Source organism: Brachyistius frenatus, unplaced genomic scaffold (assembly GCF_029030835.1).
Source record: "Brachyistius frenatus isolate BFR_SWC_R1_liver_20210118 unplaced genomic scaffold, ASM2903083v1 Contig_68, whole genome shotgun sequence".
NCBI lineage: Eukaryota > Metazoa > Chordata > Actinopteri > Embiotocidae > Brachyistius > Brachyistius frenatus.
In genome coordinates, this window is record NW_027210667.1 from 451650 (window position 1) to 474429 (window position 22780).

Genomic DNA, 22780 nt, shown 5'->3' on the forward strand with positions numbered 1-22780 from the left:
TTGAAATGAGTTGTGATGACATACTCAAATCGTTGCAAAAACTCTTCCCCTTAATAAGCAACCATCCTGAAGCTCCCTACGTTCATTTGGTCCAATTTAGTAGATGCAGGTTGCCCCAAGCTGCAAAATCCTAGCAGCACTTCCTGCAGACTTGCGCAACAGGAAGGGTAAATAATGAAGAATATCAACACAGCACTGCTTACTGGGGCTGTAACCTGCGTGCAGCATCAATGCGCGTTTTCACGATCAATCTGAAAACTAGCATCCAGATGAAAAAACATGAGAGCTCCTTGCATCACCAGGCTAGATAGTTAGAATGTGAGACTTGCAAAATCTGCTGGGATAATTGTATCTGTCTGTGCACAACGGCTGTATCTGGTGTGAACCAAAGTTCAACAAACCTGAGATCTGGGCAGCCTTGAGCCATACCGTGGTGGTGAAATTGGACAAATCAGGCGGTGTGGTCATAGGTCTTTTTCTGATAAGCCATCTGAATTCTCAGCACTAGGACTCAGCATGACACCGCAGTCTGAGAAAGCTCTTGATTTCTGTGCCTGCATTCATGATACGGTGTTTGGACTCTGGGCCTTAGAACACCAGGGGCTTAACAAGAATTAACCTTCACACAGCAGTGATCCTATATGTAAAATAATTTATGTTCAAATTCCATCAGCGGGACAGGTGTTTGAGACACGTCTAGGGCTCGGTGAAGCCAAGAAATCCCAAGCTGTGTCTGAGATGGAGCTGACATACTCATCTCTCTGCAAGGCTAGAGCACCACTCACATGCTTCAAATACAAAGCAGGTGGTCCATTACCCGCCACATTATAAAACAAGATTTGACACGGTAATGAAAATGGATAAAACTATATGGCCCCTAAGCAGAATTTTAAAGCCAAGTTTCAGGTGCGAGCCAACGGAGGGCAGATACCGTCATGCGAGCTGTAGATCATTATCAGTCAGTTTCAGAAAGAAAAAATTACACCAAATTTGTTTTTAACAAGGCATCCACCAGGTAAGGCTAATTTGACATGAGGTGAGAATGGACCTCAGGAATTACAAAATCTGATTGTGAGCCAGACGCCCTTCCAACCCAAAAAGGGTTTGGTTATAGAGTCAGCTTTGCAATCATATAAACCAAAATATTTTGTTGCTACAGTCACTGTAGTTATTTTTTTTTTAAAGCCCCTTTCTCTATTTTAGTCAGTTTATCAGGTTAAAAAACATACTCACATTAGTTTAAAAAAACCAAAACAACAACATCAAAATCACAAACTAAAAACAAACATTAAGTTACTTCTTTTTTTTCCTTTTTTTTTTAATGTGACAAAGTACAATCTATTGATTTACAGAGTGTCTATTTACTTTTGGAGATTAGTGTAGACTCAAGGTCATCACTTTTGTTTTTTAAACATGTTTTTTTGTCCATGTCTCTAAAAGCTACTACTCTAATTTAAACAGCACTTAATTTTTTTTTTTTTTTTTTTTTACTTTTTTCCGTGGTCACAATAAGCAAATATCCACTCTATAATTTCCTGCAAATTTTCATTGCATTATTTCGGCACCACTTGGATGATAAAACTGACAGAAAGAATAAACAGGACAGCGGGTGTCTGAGTTCACTAATTAGAAAAACTAACGTCTATGCACTTAACTTCAGCTAATCAAACTTCTTGTTTGTTTTTTTAAGATTGAAATATTTTGTCTCAAATAATTAACACGTGTTTTTTGAGCTGACATCTCGTGTCTGGCATGTTAAAATAAGCCCCACAAAATATGCAAAACAAATGCATATAATCCAGCACATAAAGTGCAAGAATGCTGTACATAAAATAGATTATTTTGCAGTCCATGAAAAGTTTTGATCACAATAAAGTAGCACTTTGTTTCATTTATAACTTACACATGTCAAACATAGCTGTCAAGACATATTTTAGTGAACCTCCTGTTATACTAATTGGCTTTGATTTTTCTTTAGTGGCGTAAATATACAGTATAACTCAAATTAAAAAGATGCATTACACAAGCATATGTTAGTCTGGTCAAAACATCGTGGAATGTACTTCTATGTGTAGTTTGCTACGATAAACTATCATACTTTTGGCAACTGCAGAAAAGTGTGATTGGATTTGTGGTGAACATAATACAAGATTAATAAATGCACTATTGAACCATATACGCGCACACTGCACAATCACAAGCACCACACACAAACACACACAGACACAAGGACAGCTACTTAAGACTTGGACTCTGATATTGAATTTGTTTGGAGGTCAAATGAAGGCTGAAGGAGGAAACTGCAACATACTGCAAACCACATGAGGGATTACTGGTATATAGCAGCGCCTTTAACAAGACAAGACAAGACAAAAAAAAACAACAAAAAAGTCAAATGCTGCAGCGTGTCTTCCCAGCTGGCTATTAGTCCACTGTTAAAGCTTATTGGAGAATAACAAATGCCCTAATAACAACTAGACACATTAAAGAGGCAAACTAGAAACAAAAATGTTTTCAATGAGGAGCCAGGCCAATAGAAAGCAAAGGCTGTTGTCAGTTTGAAGTGGGTGGGGGTGCACTATCCCAAAAAGTACCAAAAGGCCCCCTCGCTCTCCATCCTCTGGTCACAGAGAGAGTGCAGGAGCACAGGACGAGTTGTTTAGCTGAATATGTTAGTCTGCCTGGTTCATTGATCCTTTATCCTGGATAGAAACGTATTCAGATCTTTTTCGTGATTATAAGTATGAATACAGCAATATGAAACACAAATCAAAGTCCCGCATGAAAGATCCTACCGACGTTTTGAAGTAGGAATGTACTTCAAGAACTAAAGTGAAAGAATCCATTTCATCTTGTTGACCGATATATTAATGTTATATCATTAGATTTCTATCACTGAAGCATCAGTGTGTAAGCAGCATGCTGTAGCTACTGCAGTTGGAGACAAGTTATATCCAGTTCAATAAACAGGGAGAGCAGGTAAAGCTGAGGGGCTGAGGGGCTGTCAAAGGGAGGGAACGAAGAAGGAAAAAAACAACAACAAAAAACTGATACACAAATCGGATTTCTGTTTTTCAACCATTTCTCTTATCCTTGATTTTTAGTGAGATGTTGGATCATTTGAACAATAATTAACAGTAAACAATGTGAGAAGTTTGGATGTTTAAATTTTTTTTTTTTTTTTAAATCCTTATTTAGTGGAACCGTTAACAACTCATACGTTTAATCAGGCTGATTCTACAAATCAGATGGGACAGATTGCTTTATTTTCAAGTGAGCGGATGAGATTTGGTGTATCCAGTATCATCAAACTATCTGCATCTGATGAAGCGGCTTTCCAACACAGACGCGAAGGGCCTGCAGACAACATTTTTTTCAGTCTCTTTCAACGGATTGTTGTTGTTGTTGTTGCTGCAGTTGTTGTTGTCCTCCATAGCGCCAAAATCTACACTCTCTGATAGCACTCTGCTAGTGGCAGCGTAGATTCTTTTCCCACAGAAAAAAGATGTCCTTATTGTTTGTTGCATTGCGAGTGAGGTAAAAAAAAAAAATCCAATATGAGCCACCAGAGCGCCCGGACTGAGATGCACCGGTAGTGCCTCGTTTTAGGTCGAATTAAATTCGCACTTAAAACCAACTCCAAAATGAGGTTTCTATCTCATTTGTCTTTCAAAAATCAATCCAGATACAATTTTGATACGACATAAAACGGTTTTGGTTTGAACAAGGCCTTCTGAAATGTGTCCCCAACTGCACACTGCTGTTTGTAAGACAACAGAAGCCAGAAAGGTTAGAAAACACTTGTTTAATCGTAAGCAATTTGTTGACTTTAACACAACCAACAGTGATGTCAGCCTTTGGTTTGTGAACGGCTGTTAAGAAGCATCGATTTTGGATTTTGGCCGTCACCACCAGACGGAACCGGACTCCACCACATGTCTGTCAATCAGTGACTTTAGCAAGCAAAACCTTGATAACTTCTGGGGAAAAAAAAAAATTCAATTACAATTTCATTACAGAATTTCAATGGGAGTCTCGGGAACCGGAAGCTTTTGAAAGGAACCTGCACCTGCCGTGGACTTCCAAGGGGAAACTAGAAGTACCTCACAATTGTAGCCTTTCTAAACACAGGTTATTCACCGGTTACTTATACTTTAAAAGAACAGGAACACACTATTGGATCCAAGAAAGGGTGACAATGAGGGCTACTGGAAGCAAAGGCTTTTATAATGGTGAATGACTAGCCTTCAAACCACAGGCGATCCATAAAAGTACTTTGTGAATAAAATGCACCGTGGTGACACCTGCCTGACAAAACCCACGTCAGGAAGCAGAGACTCGAAATGACGTTTTCAGCAACTTTTCTCTTACAATTTAAACTTTCAGGTTCATCAACTTGGCACAAGCTGACCATCGCTCACCCTCGAAACACGTGTTTTATCCAACAGGCTGGGATAAAAGGGGGGAAGGTGGTGGGGTGGGGGAATAAAAGCAATCGACTGTGCATGAGCAGGAAACGCAGCTCTATGCGACCTCTCCTTCTGCATACTGTCAAACCTGAACGCAGAAGGTGACCCTTGGATGTGTTGCAACAAATCGCTTTTCATCTGTTAGTCGTGTGTTTTCATGTCAAGACAGGAGTGCCAGTGGCAGCCGGGCTTTTTACTCGCCTGACCGGGGCGGATTCGGGCGACAAACAGTGTATAAAACCGCCGTTTGAGCCGTATTTTACCTCCTCGTGAAGTCCTTCTCGTACACTTTGAGAAAGGGATCCATTTGGAGAAGGCAGCTGAACCCCGGAATTGAAACATTATCCTCTCGGTCTGCCATGGTTTCTGCAGACGAAACCAATCGAGCACCGACTGCTGCGCACCGTACAGGGACACGAACAGAGGACGGGCATATATCGTGTTCGTGTTTTTTTTTTTTTTTTGTGGTATCTATAAGCCACAGCGAATCAGGGTGCTTTCTGCCGAGCCCGTCCTATCACAAAAAGCTCTGTTCCCTGTGGGTCAGAGATGAGAGGGCTGAATGCACGCCGTGCTGTGATGTGTCACTTTAAGATGACAGCGCAGGACGCATCTGGCGCGTCAGAGGAAGATGAGGGTTTGTGTACAGATGTGGCTTTGTAGGCTGTGGGTCTGCATGATATCAGTTGCTCCAAAAAAAAAAGAATTCCTCTGCTGAAAAAATGATCACAACACAAACATGTGGTACAGTATTGGTCCAGAAAAGGACATCCAGTATATTGACGAATACTGATCATATTAACATGGACTTTATATGAATTTTTAATGCCATAAAGGATGATTCCAAACATTTTGGGGACCTCATTGCCTTTTGTCTTTAGCAGGTCCATACATTGGACACACTATCTTAATAGTTGTTGCCAGAAATCCTCTAAAATTTGCAACAAATATTCAAGTACATTGAACATACAATATGTTTCGGACGATTCAAAATGGATGTTTATTGCAGTTAATTACAAAACAAACTTTACCAAAAACATTGATGTCTGGTGGCTTTTTTTTCTTGTTATTGTGGTAACTAAGCAAGCTGTAACGTAAACTATCGGTTTAGCAGACCACTTTTTGTGTGTGTGTGTGTGAATCCATTCCTGGGTCCATACAATCTAACTTTATATTTACATTAGTTATGAAAAAAAAAAAAAAAAGCAATCTACTAATTAATGGAAGGGCAAGAATATGCAAAACTCAACAAAACTAGATGCTACAGTGACTCATTACTGCCTCCTAACATACAAAGTGGTACTTCAAGACAGGATTTCCATTTTATATTTCGTAGCTATTTTTGGTGAAATATGCTGACCACATAATCCTCTGCAGAGGACAATCCCTTCTCATTTTGGACTCTCAGCGAGTCTTTCACCTTTCAGCTAAAATGTCAGCTTCACACCAGACTTCTCACAATCCTCTGGGCAGATAACTAAATGGACTGCAGCTGCTCCTCAGGGAACAAACCCTTCTGATTTGTGTACCCTCTTGGCTCTTCATCGTGTTCTTCCCATTGGACGTTTTAAGCCCATTTACTGTTAATGTTCTCAAAGTAAAAATGCTCAGTTTGTTGTTTGTTTTATCCAAATCTTTCATAATAACTCTCTCAGGGCCACAACCTTTTGAGCTTGTTGAGATGAGCTAATATAATAAGGCACCTTCCTCTTTATATATATATTTTTAGTGGCATTTTATTTTGTGACAGTTGGAAACTGAACATTGCTTTTCACAAAACTGGACTTATAAATAGATTGGAGCCATCTGCCAATTCAGATTTTAGAGAACATTTGAACATAAATGAATGCATGTGTGTCATAATTTTTTGCATACGGCCCTTTATTACGTGGTCAAAGTGAAACCTTGCATTGAGAAGCTGGCTACTATTCAGTAGTGGGTTTTTTTTACAGTACATTAACGGTGGCACTCTTCAAGGATGAGATCCCAATGATTTAGGAAAAGTTTCATTTGAGCAAAGTTTGTTTAGCGTCAAGGCCAGCTGTAACATAACTGGGTAAAGATACCTGTAACACTGAAACAGACTCACAGGGTGGGTGAGAGTGTTTTCTGTTGATCTGCTGTTAATTGTTAAGCAGCAAATGTGTAATTTCTCTACAGATTTATCTATTCACATGTACTTCCTCTTTTCTTTCCAAGCCTTGTAAAATGTATTCCTCACACTGTTTTAATCTTGTGGTCTGTGACCTCAATACCACAAACTACTTCACGGATGTGGCAGAGCTAACTTATTGAACTGAACAAGGATAACCTTGCTGTAATTTAGATTAAATCCCTCTCAGAAAAAGGCTGATAAATATGCGCGCTGAGCAAGAATGTAGCGCAGCTCTTGAAAGTGTCGTCCTTGTCACAAAATAAAACTGTCCCAGCTAAAGGTCACAAAGTGAGACTCATTCTAAAGAGCCATCTGTTGGTAATAGATGGGGCGAGTGGTTTTCTGTTTACCCTGGAAGGTTATGACAATAAATGATGTCTCTTTGATTCACAGCTAAACAACAAAACTTAACAGGTATACTGTATGTGGAAAGAGTCAGAACCAGTGACTGCAACAGACGTATATATTCGATTTTAGCTGAAGGATCTTGACCTGACAGGTTGCGGCAAGCAGTTGCATGATTTTATCTGTAACCAATTTGACAAATTAAGCTAAAAATATTTTTCTAAAGCAATCTGTGTGCTTCTGTTAAACCTTTTTCAGTTGCAATAGATGTTGTAGACATTTTCTAGATCTACTACAGTAACTTGTCTTTGATCACACTGTTTATCGATCCCTGTTTCATCTGTGCATTAGTGTGGCAAGAGACTAATATAAATCATCTGAATGGCTGTCAATTTGTCCCAAAAACGTAAGCTAAATGGAGACTCCAAACAAAACAAAACAATTCCTCAACAACATTTAGCTTTTCATTTAATGAGATTTATTATGTTATTTGTTGCATTATGTCACTATAGGGTCATAGTGCAGGCTGACAAAACCATTAGAAATTGAACAACACAAATTTGTCTGTAATTTACAACATACATTACATTACATGTGATTGATATTAACCTGCATAGGCATTAGGTAACTTATATTAGCTGACGATGCTTTGTTAAAGGGCTTGTGGGTTTGGAAACCTGTGCCTCTTCTACCTTTCTTCAGTCAGAATCATTCTAAAATAAAATAGATTCATGGTTGTCCCATCACAGACCTGTGCAAATATTTAAAGGTTGAAACCTGTGATAGCTGCCAATTCCTCAGCAAAGTATGCCTCCATTCCTCTCATCCTATTTACCCACATTTCACCCCAAGAAAATATTTCCCTAAGACATCGGTTACAACCCTGGGTGGTATTAATTTATTCACTCTCAAGAATTCAGATGACATCTGAATATTAAGCCCCAAATGTTCTGGAGCTTTGAGCATTTCCTCCCTGTGTTACTGAACTACATGTCCCACTGCAGAATCCTCTTATAATCAGAAAGACATCATATCAGAGATGCAAAACACATGTAAAAGGCCAGTTCTGTCTGACTTAAATGAAGCTGACGCAAACAAGCTTTTCATTCAATTAAATTGATGCGAGCACACAAGCATGCTATGCTGAAATCATTTGAAAAAAAAAATACAATTAGTCTTTCAATACCTGTAATTATTCGTCAAAGCTTTATAACCTCCAAGCTGATTACTTTGCGGTATATAAGACACCTCAGAGGCAAAAAAATTATAGCTCTTAGAAGATAAAGGATTAAGCAGGGATGCCAGTGAATGCTAAAACTCATATTCAAACGGTATTTATTTTTTTATTTATTTATTTTTTTCAAGAAAGAGCAGTATCATATGAACAGACAAAGACAGAATAGAGGAGCCAAAACATAAACAATTATAAATAATGAAAAACAAAGGGGTTCATACAATCCAGGAGCACCATCTCGTTGCAAATCAAAGCTATGAGAGAAATTACTGTATGAAAATGGAGCAGACCAGTGTCAACAAAAACAGGGATATGCAAAGGAAATCATAATTACATGTGAATGTAGAAAAATATGTAAATTAATTTGTGGATGAATCTGGCAGAAACAACAGCAAAGTTATTGTAATTAATTGTTTTATTTTTTTAGGCTTTGATCTTATGTAACAATAAATAACCTCCCACATGATAAGTTTATTAATCATACAAAGCATTAAGAACATAAATATACAATTTCTTAAGCAATGGAATAAAGATTAAGGAGAAGTTGTGGCATGAAAACATTTGTTCAATATTTTTTCTCCCAAAAGTCAGAAAAATATTTTTTTGATTCAATTGGAGAAATGCTATTCATGTATCATTCACAAACAAAGATGCAATTTACATATGAGTAGAAAAAAAAATACCTCTCAGAATATCTTTACAACTGGGAAGTTGACAGTTTGATGTGAAAATGAAATGCTAAACCATGTGCAATGTTTCCAATGGTGATTCAAGTAAACAATAATAGGAAAATAAAGGGGAACAAAAAAACAGCAGGGAGAAAAACATCAAATTATTTAAAAATGAGATACCTCATGAAAAGCATGACTCTTCCAGATGTCATGGCCAAATGTCAAGGCAAAGACAATTAATCAATTCATTGTCAATATGAATAGTGAATACCCCAACCTCTCCCGCCAGTTTGACTCCCTCACATAAGCATATTATCTTTGTAGGTCTGAATCTGTGTGTGCATTACTTGTTAAAGATTAACATGATGTATTTTTGGATAGGAAACAGGATTTTAGTGTATAGACACTACATCGCAAAAGTCTATGGCGGGAGCAAAGATATTTTCAGGAAAACAGGTTTTCAAAACAACAGACATTGCCAAACTCCATCTGTCAGACAGGAGCAGAGTCAGCTCTTCTGTCTGTGAACGGGAAAAAAACACCGCTTTATTTGCATCAATGCAAAATACATCAATCAAACAAAACAAAAGCATAAAGCAGTGATTCTGGAGCTGCATTTGTCCAACAGCATCATTAGTATACATTTTCTGTGTCTAAAACTGCTGCTGACTTGGAGAGTCTTTGGATCTGAATATTCCCTAATTGTTCATCAGACAGTTATGTTCAGACTGTTGTGTAGTTTCCAGTCCATGAGCACTTAAAAATATACACTTCATAATGAATTTTCTTTGGCAGCAACTCTTTTAAAATGGAACTATTTAATGAAATTGCTCATACACTTAAAATATATTGTAACAGGTTTCAGTAAATAGAAATAGAAAGGAGTGGTAATTCAAAGAAATACAAATAGCAGCATGATAGGAATGACAGAAAACCTCCCTTCTGTTGGGAATGAAATTAGATGTCAGGCATCAGTGTGCAGATCTGTTGCAACCCATATAATTCCTTTGAATGAAGGACAGCACTTCTCCATGAATGCCACCAAGTGAGAAGGTTAACAGAGAGCAATAAAGGGAACCAGAGAGAATTGGAATGAAGTTAATGAGAGGCGATAAGATTCACTCTAGCCTTCAATTTCAAGGATGGAAGAGCTGGGACCTCAGAAAGGACCAGACACTGGCACTAGGATAGAGAACTTTGGTGAGAGGACGCAGAAGCATGAACATCAGCGTGTGAGGAAGAACCCAAAGCCTGCACTGACTGTTGTTTGTAAACCGGTAAAGTACATAAATCACTTTCCAGAGGCTACAATATATCATCTTTCATGACAGTCATATGTGAAGACTCACTGTGTACTCTGAATGATTTAAAAGACAATGGCGGATGCAAGCAATGAATGCAACAACATTTTAAATATATGATCAACGTGGTTGCCACTGAGATCAGATGCTGAAGTCGGCCGAGGACAAAAGGAGGTAAGCACAACCTGTATCGGCACACTCAGGGTTTTTGGCAAAACTCATTTATGAATTTCAGACCAGTCAGCCCCTTCAGAAGAAATGAATTGTTAACACCTGACCTCACAATACAACAGGCCAAATGATTTAAATCAAGCAAAAGGGGCTCAGAGGACAGCGTCAAAGAAAGAGGGTGAATTTCAGCTCGGCCTCAGCAGCGGAAAGTCAAGACTTCTTTTACAGAAACAAAGAGACGATTGTCAAATAACGTGAGTGAAAAATAATTACACTGGCCTTTCAAAATTAAAGGATACACATATCCTGATGACTAATTCGATACGTGCTGTGGTTATTATTGGCTTGCATGGCACACGATCAGAATACTATTTCCCTCTTGGCTTCAGACAATCATAATCCTACCATGTCTAAAACTTACTGTGCTTTAGACACGGTGTGATACGCTGAGTGATTATGTTGCAAATCAAAAAGATTTAAGTTCAGGGACTCAGTCTGACAAAACAGTAAGAGGGACAAAGGGGATATTTTAGATTAGATTTAAAAATCAACATAACCCACTTTCAGACTTAAAACTCTGAAACAACATTGTGTTAGATCATTTCCATTTTGTGGAAAAGATAAATAAGGCTTCAAACCAGTAAACGACTGTGCTGTATTTGCATTTTGTTCACAGTGTGCGTTTATGTCTTCACAGCCTTTCAAGATCAAGCCATGAAACAAAAGCAATAGTTCCGAGTAAAGACAAGAAACAAAAGTGGAATCACACCTTGTCTGAGCAGACATGAAAGATCAGAAATACCAAAATACTGATGCCACAACTCACAGGAAGAGGAACCAAACGCATGACACCGGACACAGGAGGAATAAACAACAGGTGAACTTTATTCACAAAAAGCTAATAAACCTGTTTCAAAAACAGAAGGCACAATCTAAAATCCAAAGAAACAGAAGTCTAAGAACCAAAGGAAAAACGATTTAAAAGTGTCTGCAAATGGAAAGAGGAGAGGCAGAGAGAAAACACAAAGGCAGGATGTAAATGAACCAAAACACATGAGGTGAGTCATTACAAAATAAAACAGGAAATACAGCAAACTAAAATGGCAGAACCAAGTCCACTAAAAACACATCAGTGAACAAATTGAAAATAATATTCAAAGTAAAAATATATTGGTTTTTTTTCCTTGCATTCCTCGGGTCTTCCTATTTTAATATTGTGCGGAAATAATGTTTCAACTACAGTTTGATAATGAAGTACAATTTTCACGTGTTCCCCTTTCAAGTTCCTTTTTAACATGGTTAAACTTAAAACAGTGATCAGCGAGCTTTTGCATTAAAAAAAAAAACTTAAAACTAAGAGACACAGAATGTTCTCCATTAGCTTCAACTGATGCATGAATCCCTTGAAGATCTAAATTCACTTGAGTTAAGTAAAGTGCCCATAATTGAACATGTCCATTAACATCGATGGTGTTTCATAACGTGAGGCAGTGCCATCTGTTATCATCTCAGAAAACATTACTCCCATTGGATGTCTCGACATTACCCTATTTTATTCATGTGATTCACAGTATATATTAGTTTCAGGGGAAACTCACAATGACGGTTGTCACACAAAAATGCAGTCACAGTCACATTTTGACTTAGTTGTTTGCCTTTTCAGAGCAGTAGATATGCATGTGACTGATCACATGGTAAATAATTTGGCCATTCTGATGTTTCTGATCAGTGAGTTTGTTCATCTAAATTCTATACAAATATATTTCCTGAAGGCACATTTTTTAGATTCCTGATAGTTGTCTCAGTCTCTGCTGTGCTGAACTGTGTGTATGAGTGGAGGGAGTGATGAGGTCAGAACCTCCATATCATCAGATGCAATAGTTTAATATGCAAGTTCAAAAGTAACACAACATACTATGAAGGACTTCCAATAAAGCAATAATCACATAACGCCTAAAGCATTCTGAGCAGTGAGTTAAAAGTGAGATGGTGAAAAGGGAGTATGACAGCAAAAATCCACCTTTTAGTCTGAATAGTTAAATATATCCCATACCTGCATGGGACTGGGCTTTATTTCAGTATAGATACAGGTAAAGCAATAAAAATAACAGAGTAAAAATATAAAATATAAAAATGCACAATATATACAATAAAATATAATAATATTAAATTAAATTAAACTAACTAAACAATAGTGCAAGAATTTAAACAAACAAGAAAACAACCAACCAACGGTGTTATTGTTGAGTGATTGATTTGGCTAGAGGTGATAAATTGTATAATCTTATTGGAGTGGGCAGGAATGATCTCCTGTATCTGTCCTTGTGACAGCAGCTGGGGGAGTCTTTTGGAGAAAGTGCTCCGCTGTCACTGCAGCAGGTGGTGGAGAGGGTGGTCAGGATTATCCAATATGGACAACAGTTTCCTCGGCGTCCTCCTCTCCACCACCTTTTCCAGGTTGTCCAGTTTGCAGCCGATGATGGAGCTGGCCTTCTTTACCAGTTTGTTAAGTCTGTTGGTGTCGCCGGCTCCAATGCTGCTCCCCCAGCAGACTACTAGAAGTACAATGCACTGGCCACAACAGACTGGTAGAACATCTCCAACATCTTGCTGCACACATTGAAGGATCGAAGTTTCCTCACGGAAAAAGAGTTGAATCATCCCCTTCTTATAGATGGTGTTGATGTTGGTCTTCCAGTTCAGTCTGTTGTCGATGGAGACACCCAGGTACTTGTACTCCTCCACCATGTCCAGATCCTCTCCCAGAACTCTCAGCAGTTGTGGAGCCGCTATGGTTTCTGTCAAAAGATAGTCATTAATTTAGAGATCACTTTGAATCAAATTTGACTGTAAAACAGACTCTAGATTTCTGTTTACTTGTTTAAATATTGTGCTGCTAATGTTCATGAAGAAGACATGATTACATGTTATGACCAAGTAGGAACATATACCTCGTAGAAGGAAGAAGACAGGACCTGAAATTGAACCCTGTGGGACCCCACAACTTATGTCTGGTGAGGATGGTGAAGTGCCTACAGTAACAAAAGGTTCTATGGGAAATGTAGTAGCTGAGCCTGCACAGTGCTGTATCTCTGACAGCGACCCCATGCTTGAGGCAGTCAATTAAAATTGCATGATCTACAGTATCAAAAGCCTCACTGAAGTCTAAAAGGATTAAGATCAAACATTCCCCAGCACACACTTTTGAAAGAAGGTCATTTGTTACTTTAAAAAGACCTGTTTCAGTGATATGTCGCACATTAAAACCTGACTGGAGTTTTCAGAAAATTTTAATATATTTCTCAAAACGAACTCTCTGATCTACATGAGGGTTGTTTTAACTTTATTTAAAAGTGGCTATAAGTGCAGATAAGCTGAACGGTTAATAAACAAATAGCACTACGAATGCTTTTTTTTTACATCCCAGGTCAAGTTGTCAGCCTTTCAGTCATGATGCCCTTTAAAAGTTGATTTGAGATCGAATAGTTTAAAAAAAGAATAAAGTGTCGGTGTCTGCAATCTCAATATTTGATTGACAACTTGTGAGTCCTTTTTTGCCAGCACAGTGGTTAACTACATATGACACATAAGGACTCAGGAATTATAAGTCTTTCAAAATGGTATATAAGGCCATGTAATAACCATCCATTCATGTACTTGTTCTGTGGCTATCAAAATGTTCCCGGCTGCTTTAAGAGGTTTAAATTACAGAGAGCGATGCATGATTATTGCCACAGGTCTTAATGTCCAGTTTGTGGTGGGTGCTTTCATTGTTGTTCCCGCTTTCTCCACTGAACCAATGAATGCTTTCAAGATCAAACAATTAAAAGATTTCAAATAGTTGATGATTGCATCACATGAGGGGGCATTTATCTGGTAACTTGGTTTTACACTTTGGACAAGAAAAACAAGGTATTAGAAAGAAAGTAGAAAAAGGGTCATTGGTCCTTTTTTTGTTTGCCTCAGTTGTTGTACTCCTTTGAAGACTAAGAGTGAAGTGACACAGTTCAGATCATGTCTATATAAGATAAATGTTTTCCCTGACAAGATGAGGGGGGGTTGGGTGGATACATTTGATACAATAGCAGCAAGCGGACTCTATTTTGCTTCTAATTTCTAACCAAAACTTCTGATGTTTTTGTATACTCGTTATTCACTGTTGCCATGATGACGAAGGTTGCACAACTTTACAGAAAGTAATAAATTTAACACAGAACGTGGTTCAAGACACTTTAACTCAAACATAACCTTTCCCTAGCACTAACCATGTGGGTTTTGTGCCTAAACCAAACCAGAGGTGCTGATTTGGAAAACACTCCTTTGTGTCATATTCAAGGATCGGAACAAATTAGTTTTATGGTCGTATGGGTTGGAGGACTTCTTCAACATACATCGTAATTAAATATCTTTAAAACATATTGGCCTGGTCACAAAAAAAAAAAGACACCACATGGTGCAAAGACTTTCTGATAATAAAGCAAAAATTAAGAGTGTCAGTGCAAATTTCAGTAACACAACAAATCTTTTCACTTCCTACCTTCTGTGAAGGGTCCCAGGGAGATCCTATCCCAGCATTCACTGTGCAATTAACCCCTGGCAAGGTGGTGGTCAACAGACTCCATGCATGTCTTTGGACAGGGTAAGAAATCAACAATAAAACTGGGATAAAAGGCACACAGGAAGTACCTACTGCTTAATTTCTCATCAGATTCAATAGAGAACTATTATCAGTTTATTTCTCTCAAACATGCTCTTCTCACTGTCTTTACCAATAATCAGGAAAATAATTGGCCTCTGCCTTCCCCCAGCTTTGTAGTTAAGATTACACCAGATCATACAAGTATTTATTAACAATTGAAGTTGAAATGATCTCCCTGGATGTAATTATGCCAAGAATCAGTGTTTGCTCGTTATTTAGTTAGGTTTTTGGTTCAGTGCACTTAACTGTTACTCATGTAGAAAGGGAAGCTCTGATCATCCCAATTATCCTTCACTTTTAGTTTGTTGGCAAAACTGAAATCAAAACAGGGCCACTGGTACATTTGGATGTCAACAACAGCAACAACATGCAGATCACCAATCATTTACTTCCATGTATTAAAGCGAATGCACTCCTGCACAAAAACAAATTTCAGTCGGGATGTGAAAAGTTTGTCTCTGGATTCTCTATACTCTATACAGTCGAGTGATTTAATTTGTCCCCCACTGTACACCCCCCCCCCCAACCCCCAACCACCCACGCACACACACACCTTTTCAATTATGACTTTTATTATTTCCTCCACTGACATCCAAATAAACTGACATCTCAATGTGTTTTACAGGGAAATATTCAGAGGGAAAAAAAGCTAACAAATACATAAATAAATACAAACTAAAAGGACAACAACAGCAGGTACAACAGCAGGAACAAAAACAAGGAAAATTGTAGGCGACATCAAAGTCAAGAATTAAAATGACAGTAAAAGAGAGCAGTAATAAAATGAAATACATGGATAAACACATAGACAGCACAGACCAATTTTTCTATTATTTTATTCTTAGCTGTTGGGGCTACAAGGTTCCTACTGTACGATAGTGAAAGATCAGAAGAATATCTAAAGTGCTTGTAATGTTACATTTACATACCATTATACTGTAGGTTGTGTCTTATTGCATTTATGAATTTGGGCATACATGCACATATGTGTATTCCAGGTTATCAGTAAACCTCTTTCGAAGGCTAAAATGAGCTAGAAGCTGATGGTTCATTTTTTTATACCTGAGTGGAGCACCTTTATTACAACATATCTTATTATTGTCAGTTTTTAAAATGTCACCAAAGCTGTCAGTGTCAGATGTTGTCGCTGTCAGGTGTGTTGACAGCGTTTGTCAGTCACAATTAGTCTGATTTAGGACCGCTGTCCATCAAAAATCAAACAAAGTATTTTGTAGACTTCAAAAAGTTTCTCTTACAAATCATTATAGGAAGATTTATTTTTCGCTCAAAGCGTTGTGATGCAGGAAGTATCCTGAGGTTTTGTTGTTCAGGTGTGCATTTGTATGTGAAAAACACAACCTGGTTGTTGCAACAGAACAATTGCTTTAAACAAAACAAAAAAAAAGACAGCAGGGTTTTCAAACTTATTGCATTTTCTTTTCTTTTTTTTTTTAATCCTTGCTAAAAATAGAATTTCTTACTGCACGGGGGTGAATGACATTTCTTTGTTATAAGCATATACAGTATAAGCAAATATATTGTACGTAGAGAAAGAAAGAGAGAGAGAGAGAGAGAGAGAGAGAGAGAGAGAGAGAGAGACAGAGTGAGTCTGCTAACAGCTCGTAATGGCGATGACATTGTTCTGCAGCTGAGGTGAGAGCAGCCCATTATATGTCAGTCTGCCTTTACCTCCTCCTCTCAGTGCAAACCTGTTTTGGAGTAATGCCACAGATGGTGATGAGCCTGTGTAATCCCTGTAGATTTCCTCGGTTTATAAACAGCAAGACAAGCAGCAGGTCCCGCCGATTTGAACAAACACTTCTAAATCAGGGGGTGTTTATCATGCCTGTTTGGGGTGGAGGTTGTAATTATTGCAAACAAGAGCAAACATGCAAAGAGAAATGGATTTCACAGATCTAATTGATTGGGGGAAGAGCTGCAGATTTAGCTGCGGTAACGAGCTCCCTTTCCCTGGCACAGTAATGCATGAGACTATTGAATTTATTACAGTTTATAGCACCTTAAGTATTCCTCATTTCGAATAAGACACGTTCAAAGCGACAGAGTCCATTTCATTTCATACAGCTACATCTGGAAAAAAAAAAAAAAAAACTTAAGCACAGTTGGAAATGGCTCATTGCTATGTACCTCACAGACAACATCAGATTTCTTGCTCATAATAGATGAGACCATGAGTCTTACCCTGCATGCACAGAGAGAGTATGGAGATAATTGACAAATTCCTTGGTGAAATGAAATGCTGCGCATGCTGAAAGTAACATCAGTGTTTGCTTTCTGTCTGGCAAAAGAACCACATACATTTTCATGTATTGCCTCACCCCTGCGTAAAAACACATTCCTTTTGTCAAGTGAATTCCTTCCCAATTTTCCGGGCCACAATAGGAACATAGAGAAATTGGTTTGATCCATGACATGTTGACATTTCATTTGGAGAAATCAATCAAAAATCTACCAGCAAAAAAAAAAAAAAAAAAAAAAAAAGGCTGCATGAAATGTATCAAATGAAACAGCTGAAATCAAAAGGTTTATAGGAATAGTTTTAAAATAATAAATGAGATACCACACAAATCACAGGAGAACTAATTACGTTTTTTTTTTTTCTCTCTTTCAGTGTTACGGGTGGAAATTATAATTATCTGCAAGGCTAGTTTTGTTTTCTGGTGCTCCAGTGTGAAAAAATGAATGGTATGAAAATTCAAAGATCAATTTGATAGACAAAATGTGACCTTAAAAATCCCCTCCATTGTTTGTGTGTGTTGCTGAAATACAGGCTTTATGTTAAGTATGCTTTTGTTTTTGCGGTTCACCTTGTTTTACAGCGACTAGAGAGTCGTCTAAAATTAGCCGCACAGTTTGAGAAGCAGCAGGTAGTGCACCCTACTAATAGGCTCTAGAGGTGAATTAGCCATTAGCTGAAAAGGCTAATTCACCTCTAAACCAGATGTCTTTGTGGAAGTGAAAAAAGGGAATTTGTAAATGGAACACTGAGGGAAGTGTTGAGTCGGGGAAGTGAATGGACTAAAGTAGTTGTACAGCAACAGAGACACAGTAAAGTATTATATCATGTTTAGTACAATGTAATATATTGGGGTACAAAATAGGATTTACATAAAACTAGGAGTTAGTTCAAAGTTAATAATTTGAAGTCTCACTTGGCAATTTCAGTGAGGTCTGTGCCTGACAGAGCACCACCTTCACCTCTGCGTGCCGGGGTCGCTGCCTTCGTATGGATCTGGCCAGGCATCGGTCAAGTATGCAGACAGATCAAAAGTTAGAATACAGCACCAACAACACAATCTCATCATCCTGCTGTGGTCTGACAACGTACTTGAGCAACACATCTTTAAGTTTGAACCAACTAAATCACGAGTGCACTTTCAAATTCTGGTTAAGTGTAAAAATTCAAACATCAGCAGGCGGTTATGTACTATATTAATTTGTCAGAGGGGTATTTCGCTTGACCAAAAACATCATTATACAGCTCTGGATTCTCAAGGAGCATCTGTTAGCCTGAATGCGTTGCCTTACGTACCATCACTTATTTATATCAGTTTATTTTACTTTGATGTGAGCAAAGCCTGTAATTGCATGTACCTCAGTCTTCATGTTTCCTTGATGAAATTTTCATTTATGTATAAATTATGTATTACTTATGCATAATGCACTGATGGAATTTATTTTTCTCCAAAACAAAACTTTTGAAATTATTTTTTTTTTTACCAGTATCTCTTGTTTACTATAATATACCTCTTGTGCTTGTTTCTAGCAAACTAAAGAAAAAGCTTTTCCAAACACCATAATAACATTTGCAAACACTACTGATTGGCACAATGCAAAAAAAGCAGACCTCTGTTGAATGTGTCGACCACAGTATATTACTACGCCCACTTGCATCACTCTGTTTAGGTTGAGATGTTTTACAGCAGTCTTTCAATGGTTTGCAAAGAGTGTATTAGTCATTCCTTTTAAGAGCCCGAGGCGAGCAGTAGAGTTCTTAATACACTGGTGTGGATGCCAGCTACGGGCTCTGGGAGGAAGTGGTGAGTGTAGAAGCCTGTCAAGGATCAGGTACAGTATTGTGCTGAGGGAGAAAATAAGGCTGTCTTAAATTAGGCAACATTCAATCTTTCTTGCCATACATACTTGGTGAAAGATGAATTTTGCACTTGCAGAGAGAGAAATCTGTTCTTAACTGATGTTAAGTTGACATGGCTGGACTTGATAATTGCTGGTTGTCCACTTATGAGAAATTAGTCAAAAAATAAAATAAAACCAAACTAGACAGCAAGCAGTACTTATTACTACTAATGGGAGCAAAGATGTTTTTCTCCTGCAACTCAGTGGTACAAAAAACTAACAGGAAGATGAACCTTTTCGGTTTTTTTTTATTGCAGATTTGTCTTTCGGAAAACTTTCAATTAACAGCCAAAAAATATAAGGCCAAACAATTTACTCATTAAATTGACAGAAAACTTGTGTGTTTCTGTTATAACTTGTTACAGTATTTCAACATTAACACTAAGTCTAATAACCTAAAACTAAATCTAAACAATGTTCAATCCGCATTTATCACCAGAAATTTGGCAATTTGTGATACAGTGCTATATTCCATACTAATGTAGTGTGTGTGTGTGTGTGTGTGTGTGTGTGTGTGTGTGTGTGTGTGTGTGTGTGTGTGTGTGTGTGTGTGTGTGTGTGTGTGTGTGTGTGTGTGTGTGTGTGTGTGTGTGTGAGAGAGAGAGAATATGATATCAATACTAAGATTTACTCAGTAGGGGGAGGATGTAGAGGCAGAAGCTGGCACGTTCAGAAGATTGGCAGCAGGGAACAGATGGTCAGGAGGAGAAAGGAAACATGACCAGGATGTGTAGTTATGCAAAGATAAGCAGAGAAGGTGCAGAGAGTGCTGATGAGCTATGAGACACTGGCATCCTAATTCTGTGTGTAACACAGCCATCCAAGTATCAAAACTTTTGGTAAGGCGTGAGACTGCTAAAGAAGACGTGCCATGCCCCTGGAAATGTTTCACATTTTATTTATGATGAATAAAAGCTGTCATGCCAGATGTGGAACCTTTTTTTGACGGATTAAATAAATCATACCAGCATAATTTAGGTGTATGTTATAGCTGCTAATGTTCACCTCCTTTGATTAATATGTTGCAGTGACGCTGATGTTGATGTGGTATTTTCTTCCAAGCACCAAAATAACTACCATAACAACAGATGTATTTGAGCTTAAATCTATAATCCAAATGCAAATTTTAAACAGTTTTATAATACGGACGGTGCTTTTGTCAGAGCAGCGCAGTGACAGTAAATGATGGCAACACGATCGGCATGTTAACAAAACAGACTGGGGGCTTGAAACCTCTGTGTTAATTTAGCGACCATCGAGGGACGGACATTGCAAATTACCGAAGGCTATAAATACTGATGTGTGTGGCGTCGGTTCAAGCTACGTACTTGTCCGTATACAAATAAACGCTGAAAACTTGGGCAAGTCCGTAATAAAGTGATTCTGGCCTCTATAACCAGCGGGCGAAAAATCCACCACGGGCAGCTAAATCCTGAAATCAGCCCATTTTCCATGCAGTGGTCTGTGAGAACACCAGCTGCCGTGGGCTATCGCGGACGTGAGCCCTAACACAAAGAACTTCACTCTGCATAGGGCACCGGGTTTGGTTGCATCGGCATGGAAGGAGAGGTAAAGAGGCGAGTGTCTGCATGAATATGCCTCCGTAGTGTTTCCAGAGAGGCGGTGTGTGCCCTTGAAAAGACCCTTGGTTTAAAATGTTAAGACAAAAGACTAGTACTGATTCAGTTGTTACAGCTCTACACTCTTGGAGCTGTGCGGCAATGACACACCAGTTACGATGCAGCTCTCCCAACCCAAAGACGACCCCATCTTTCAACAGAAAATTCAGTGGAGAATAAGGGGAGGGGAGGGCTCTCGTGTCGCCATGTTTATTTAACGTTTCATTTACAATTAATGACCCATAAGGTTCTGCCCCAGTCATACTGTGATGTGAGTAATATAACACTGGTACTGTGCTGGGAAGCCTTGAAAGCACTTTTATACTAAATAGTGTTGAAATACTTCACTCAAGCGAGAGCATTCTCAAAACAATGAAACAGTATGTCAGATTACTTGAAATCTGAGGGCATGTTGGATAATAGGGCTTTTAGGGAATACCTGTAAATATTGTACTCTTGTGTACAAAGAAAAATCTCAACTTGCATTCCATTTTAACGGTTCAAGGTTATGCTTTGCGGTTTAGTGTGTTAAATTTTCAACAGTCCTGAGTGGCAGACGATACCTTAGGTTGAAATGTTTGCATAGAGAACAGGGTTGTCCTTGAACTTCTTTCACCGGACTAAATTACCTATTAATCCAACAGTGGGGAAATTTAGTCGTCACAGCAGCATAGAAACACAGTTAACCGGAGCTGAAGTCACTAAAGACGAAAGAGTTGAAGCCCTTTAAAATATAACGAAGCGTGAACTGTTGCATTTTTGTTGAAAATGAAAGATGCTGATTCAAACCAGTTACGACATCATTTTTTTTTTCCCAATATCTAAATTCACACAGGGGAATTTATGTAGTAGAAATGCAAATTAATTTCACATCATGGAGCCACTTTGGGTCATGACTATTTAAAATTTGAAGTTAATAAAGACGGTCAGTTTCTCCTTATCTCCACACAAAGCTAAATTATTTGTTAATTTAACTGTCACTCCTTCAGCTGACTGAATTTTCAGGTTGTTGTCAGGAAATATCTGATTTTAAGTACACATGCTTCAGATTAGATCAGATTAGTCCAATCTACGGTTATTTTTTTTTATTGGAAAACAGTAATCATGGCTGTATAACGACCACGACTTGGCATGCATCTCCAGACAGCATATTTGTGGGATCACTTGCGGGTAAAGAATCAATCCCATGTTTCCTAATTTTGCCACGTACAATGACATTTTCATGCAGTGCTGACTTGCATGTTGTTTGACTGGAACAATAAACCCATTATCAATGAAGTGGGTCTCGGTGTCCCATCAATAAAGCAATGAACACATTAACTGTTTTCCCCACCAGCCATTAAGAGCAAATATATCTCCTGGGATACAAAAAAAAAACCTATCATTGTAGCACACTGTTTAAGTTCAAGTTTTACAAAGCTCGAGAGAGCAGCTGTTATTTCCCGGTGAGGCACTGACATCATAAAACAAAACATGTATGTGTCTGATTTAAATCCAAAATGTACATGTTTGCATTAGATTTTGCAGTGTAGTGCAGTATGTATTTGACAAAAAGACTGGCACAGTCCATGTCCTGATCATGTGTTCAGCATTTCATTACCCAGAATGAACCATAAAGTATTCAGTCACCATGACTGCTATCATTCATGTCCATCCTGATATGGATTGTGCACATAAAGGTGTCCGGATTAGTTTTTTTTTCCATCAGTGAGAGGGATTAAACGCTATCAGTGACAGGTTAATACATATTAATGTGATTCACCTTAGCCTAAGCGTTTGTCTTTTCCTTTGTTTTTATTTATTTTTAGGGACTTTACACACTTGAGTTTGAAATAAAGCCTTTTTGTATCATATTGTGTCATAAAACAGGTTGATTCTCAAGCGTAGCTGGCGACCTTGTCAAATATATGATTCACAAATCCGGGCCTTTTAAATGATACAAAGAACAGAATAGAATT

The 22780-nt window shown here is 38.2% G+C and overlaps 1 protein-coding gene across 1 annotated transcript in view; it reads right to left on the reverse strand.

The window, feature by feature from the left end:
• gbe1b (glucan (1,4-alpha-), branching enzyme 1b) overlaps positions 1-4901 on the reverse strand; it is a 73214-nt gene extending 68313 nt beyond the window's left edge. Inside the window, exon 1 of the mRNA XM_069707374.1 lies at positions 4733-4901. Within this exon, the coding sequence (XP_069563475.1) occupies positions 4733-4830 (98 nt within the window). The 5' untranslated portion in view covers positions 4831-4901. The remainder of the gene's footprint in view (positions 1-4732) is intronic.
• Between the last annotated feature and the right edge of the window lie 17879 nt (positions 4902-22780).